General features: G+C 39.2%; 1 protein-coding gene across 1 annotated transcript; it reads right to left on the bottom strand.

Moving 5' to 3' along the window:
- On the bottom strand, positions 1–4,580 carry LOC104446867 (glutamate receptor 2.8). Its single transcript, XM_039313750.1, has 5 exons — positions 4,274–4,580; positions 2,327–3,141; positions 1,719–2,028; positions 1,229–1,569; positions 1–303 (listed from the first exon to the last, which is right to left on the bottom strand). Exons 1-5 carry the CDS (start codon positions 4,578–4,580, stop codon positions 1–3), a joined length of 2,076 nt encoding a protein of 691 aa, XP_039169684.1.
- Positions 4,581–5,084: the final 504 nt, after the last annotated feature.

Here is a 5,084-nt window from a genome sequence, read left to right as displayed (position 1 = left end):
CTACAAAATACTCGTCTCCGTCACGCTCATGTTGTCGCTGTTACTCCCTTGCTCATGATCCTGACGGTTCCTTCTCGTGCAGAGACATGCAAAAAGCAAACAACCAGTGGAAGTGGCGATGGTGAAAACGTAGAGCGCCCAGAAGCTGTTGAGGCCCAACCTTGGTTTCTCGCTGGTGATGTTCTTCATCGTGCACTCGGGAGAGAACCACTTGTTCTCCAAAGTTTTCATCTCACCGCTCTGTGAAAGCTCCAAAATGGCCTCAGAGAAATCTGCAGCCAGTGGAGAGTCTTTCGGGAACACCTGCATATATGCAGTGAAGGAGAGATAAGTAAAAAAGAAAAGCATTTGCATAGCTACTATTAGTTACTTGATGTTCGTACAGTTCCTTTCATTTTTCTCTTGTTGGCTATAGTAACACGAACTGAGTTTGGCAGTCGAACATCAAGCATTGTGCTCTTCCTTAGGGAATTGCATATGTGCTGCTTCTGTAGCGGAGAGTAATTTGATGCCACTGCATCAATACCCAGTCGCGAACTAATTGATTTAGTAAGTTTAATGTGGATAAATACCGAGGGGTTCATCTTCTGAGCGTCGTTATTCCCTCTATACCATTTTTATAAACTTAACTTGAAATACATGGATCAATTCATTTCCTAGAAGGAATATTCAAGTGCTAATGGGGATTTTGTATAGAGAAATGAGTGGATGACAAATTGACAATCTTTAAATTAATATGAGAATAACAGTATGTTATGGACTACAAAAAACCAAATAACAAATAGAGAAATTATCAGTTAACAATCTTTAATCTACTTTAAGAATGACACTCTATTTCGTACTACAAAAATCAAATAACAAATAATTATATATTGTTGTTGGGCTCACTTCTATAAAAATTTGTGACTCGCAACAAGTTATTATTTTCATAATAGTCTAAAGACTGTTATACTAACGAGATCCTGATAAATAATTATAAAGAGGTCCACTCCTTCAAGAATTTATAACTTATAATAAGCTATTATTCTCACAGTAGCTTAAAAGACTAAATCCGTCCAGTTATATAATAGTCCTCACCCTATGTCATACTCTGATGTGGTATTTTAGTAGTCAAGCTCAAGCCCCTTTTTCTTTTTGACCCAGCCTAAAGAGACGCAACACAAAATTTATGACGCTATTAGCACTTAAAAAAAATCAAGTCTACGCAGAATAACTGAGCCATACTTACGAAGCCAAAACCGCCAAATCTGTAGTTTTCATGAGTGGCAACATATCCAGAGCAATACTGAGTGAAGAAAGCTCTCTCATATGGGTATTCCAGAAAAAGAGCAGAGATGCTGCCTCTTCTAAATTCATCTTCATAGCTTGAAGTGTTCCTTGTGTGGACGATGACTTCCTTCGAGAAATTCAGCTCGTTAATCAGATAGTCACAAACAAAAGTATCTGGGTCACAACCCACTCTTTCTTTAGAACTTCTTAGCCATTCAACGGTGGTCACAGTTGGTTTGAGGTTCTGGAGAGTGAGCAGCGAGGTGAGGCCAGCAGTATAACTCTGCGTCAAGATCAATGCTACAAAGAACCAAATCACCAGCACAATTCGAGTGAAGTTGCGATAGACTCTCTCTTCTGCAAAAGTCACCGATGCATTAGTTTTTTGTTGAAAATTTGGGCCGAAAGGAGTGTACATGAACTACAATCAAGAGAGGGAAGTTACTTACTATGAGCAAAGAAGAGAGAGGAGAAAGTGAACCAAAGAGCAGTGGAGAGCTGATTCGTCCAAGGGCCTCTGAATTCCGGATTGATCTGATACTCCAAGAACCAAACTACCAACATGGTGTATATAAGGATGCCTCCAGAAGCAATCCACATTGCGAGAGTGAAAGGCTCGATAAAGATCAATGCCCTGTCTGTGTCTGGTTTTGCTGGGACTATGATGGAAAGCTCTGATCCTATAAACGGTTGTGTGAACTCAACAAACAGTGAGCGATTGGCCAGAATAGTTATGTCACCGACTGCAGCATCGTAGGTCTTCATCAATGTCATAATATGGAACAACATCAAAGCAATCCACTTTAGAAATAGGAACCGAAATTGCACCATTGAAGCAAAACGTTTGTATCAAGAGGATGTGAGACTTTGACGAATCTACTAATGCAAAATAACACAATCTTGTGAGCCAAAATTGACATCTGTGTGAAATGAACTTGTTGCTTCGTTTAGTTTACTCAGGCTCTGATGGTTAATGTACCAGAGAAATTAATAGTTAATACTCTATAATGCAATGATGCAATAATCATGCAAGAACAGAGATGATGTGGTCCCGTACCTTATCATGGACTTTGTTAACCAATTCCTCATATGTTCCATCATGACGAAAAAACTCATACTTCAAACCATCAGGAAAATGAGAAATAGCCTTCTCGAAAACATCTATGCAAAAGCCAATGTACTTTGGTCTCCCTGTTGTGTCGTCCATTTCCTCCTTCACAAACTTATCAAAGGGAGTTTTACCAGGTACTCCGATGACCAACGTCACCTTCTCACTTGAAGTTTGTCCTTCTTGGGTCTTCACTATATCTGAAATTCTGTAAGTATTTCTTCTTGAACTTTGCATTGGTACAAAACTCCTTGAGAAACTGAAATTGGGAGACCAAAGCTTAAGCTCTCTATATTCATTTCCCTCGACACTTACAAGTTGGAATTTGGGTCGACGTGCCAACTGACCTTTCTCAAATCGTATTGCCCCACTCAAACCCATGAGTCTAGTGCGCGATATTCTATTAAGCAAAAACTTGGGCATAATATCATGGCTTGGCATTGCATCTATCGCATTTTTAACGGTCATAATGCAATCATATGCTCGAATAGCATCGATTCCGGGCTCGAACTTGAAGTTCTCTCCATACTTGTGATGGAACATATTCAAGAATTTGGCTTTGAATTCTCTATATGCCTGGTTTTTGGGATGGTACGTGATTATTCCTATCGCACCTTTGACGGTGGAGGCGATTGCTGGATGTTCTACTGAAGTTAGGAGATTGGTGAATGGTTTTTCAGCAAATATCCAAATTGAATCTCCATAGAAGAGTCTCATCTTCTTTGCTTCTTTAAGAAAATGAGCGCTTCCCCGTGCTGACAACCCTAGGACAATAAAGATGGGAGATGTTTTCCCTTCAACTTCATTAATTTCTCTTCCAAAGACACTTCTGCTCCACTCGAGATGAGAATGCTTGAAGAATCAGCTGGTCCTCTATTGTCGAGCCAATTTTTCTAAGCTCTTCAGACAAATAATTTAACAGCTTGGAGTACTTAGTATCGTATGCCCCGGCCTCATATACTATTGATACTCTTTGCCTGTTATAAGAACTAACTATATCTACTATGCATCTAACATGGTCATATTCATCGGTACTCATTTGAAACAGTGAAGGCCATAGAGTTTGCACCATCATTGTTGGTGTTATGTGGTCTCTGGCAAAGGATATGACTGGCACCTGAGATTGATTAGCAATTTCGGCTACTAAAGTTGCACTCTCCCATGTCTCCAAGCCAATAATAACTTGCACGTTCTTCTTTTTGATCAGTTTTTCTGCTGTTAAAACATAATAAAGGAAATGAAGATATTAAACTTCAGGATTCAAGGCAATTTTCTTTATGAATTTCTTCTACTAATTGCACTTATTTACCCCTATTAGTTGGGTTCTTGGAAGAGATTATTGCAGCTAACGTTCATTATGTGAGATGCATGTTTAGATGGAAGAACGTCAATTTACAGTTGTTAGAACAACTGTTCATGAAAAAGCTTAAGCTTTTGGTCATGGATCCACAATGGATACCAAGTATTATTTGGTCAACATAAATACTCTGCTTATTTATTAGCAAAAAGCCAATTTTCTACATTGAATATCGAATGAAATGATCACGTAGTTTGAATAAAGAGTTGCTAGTTTTCTGCAAGAAATAGTAAATGAATCAAGAAATTCCATAACTTTTTCACTTGATGATTTAACATAATCATTGGGTCTCTTAGATACCCAAAAGGTTTCTGTAAGGGTTTCATTGTGTATTTCAAATATTACTGAATGTAGAACTTCTAGTAAACATTCAGCTTATGCAGAAAAATTGAGAAGAAAATATAGATGTACATGATCTCAAAGCAGACTTGGGGTGACTATTTATTACTGCTCATGGCAACTAACACGTTTCCAACAAACAAAGAAGAAATTATTGCAGACGCAGCCACTGAATTGAGGAAGGGTAATGAAAGACTAACCGGCAGAAATTGCTCGAAGGGGCTTTGCATGGGAGTTTATGTAATGTGGCTTTATGTAATGACTTCCTGATGATGATATGGTGTTCACATCTTGGCATGCTATTTCGATTGCCATACGCATTTGGTCGCCGAGAAGCGAGTCCAAATCAAGAATCACGCCCACTTTGAATGGGTTCCTCTCATCTACGGCTTTGGTGGCTGCACCGGTGTAGCTCAGGACGAAGAGTGGCAAGAGCAAGACAAACAGCTTTAAAGTGGACAAAATGTGTCCTGTACTCTTGCTCAACGAGCTTTGAACAAAACCCATCTCGAAAACCTTAATAACTCCTCAAAGCTAAACTAATTGTTGAAGTATTTTGCCTTGCAATGGTTGTTTTGTATTTGTCATAAAAGGTTCCCATTTCACAAATCCTACATATTTATAGTGGAGAGAGAGAGAGAGAGAGAGAGAGAGAGAGAGAGAGAGAGAGGAAAACGTAAGTGCAATGTAAGTGAATTTCAAGAAACTAGGGATAGGAAATGATTGCACAGAGAGAGAGAGAGAGAGAGAGAGAGGGAGAGAAAGGTATACGTAAAGTATATGAGGTGCGTGTACCGAGAAGTCAATGTTGATTTGGTCTTTCCGAGACTAGAGCTTTGTTTGTTTTATCGCAGAGTCATTCTTGAACCGAGGCGGAGAATCCACGGACGGTATTCTTGCGGGCTTCTAAGATTTGTATGTTCGTTGGCTTGGAGACTAGACCAAGTCAATGCTTAGTTTTGATGGCATTAAGATTCCAACTGGACCCAAATTTTCAAAGCACGGAGTCTT

Source organism: Eucalyptus grandis, chromosome 5 (genome assembly GCF_016545825.1).
Source record: "Eucalyptus grandis isolate ANBG69807.140 chromosome 5, ASM1654582v1, whole genome shotgun sequence".
Classification (NCBI taxonomy): Eukaryota; Viridiplantae; Streptophyta; class Magnoliopsida; order Myrtales; family Myrtaceae; genus Eucalyptus; species Eucalyptus grandis.
The sequence above is the reverse complement of the archived record's forward strand: the minus strand, read 5'-3'. Positions and strand labels throughout refer to the sequence as shown.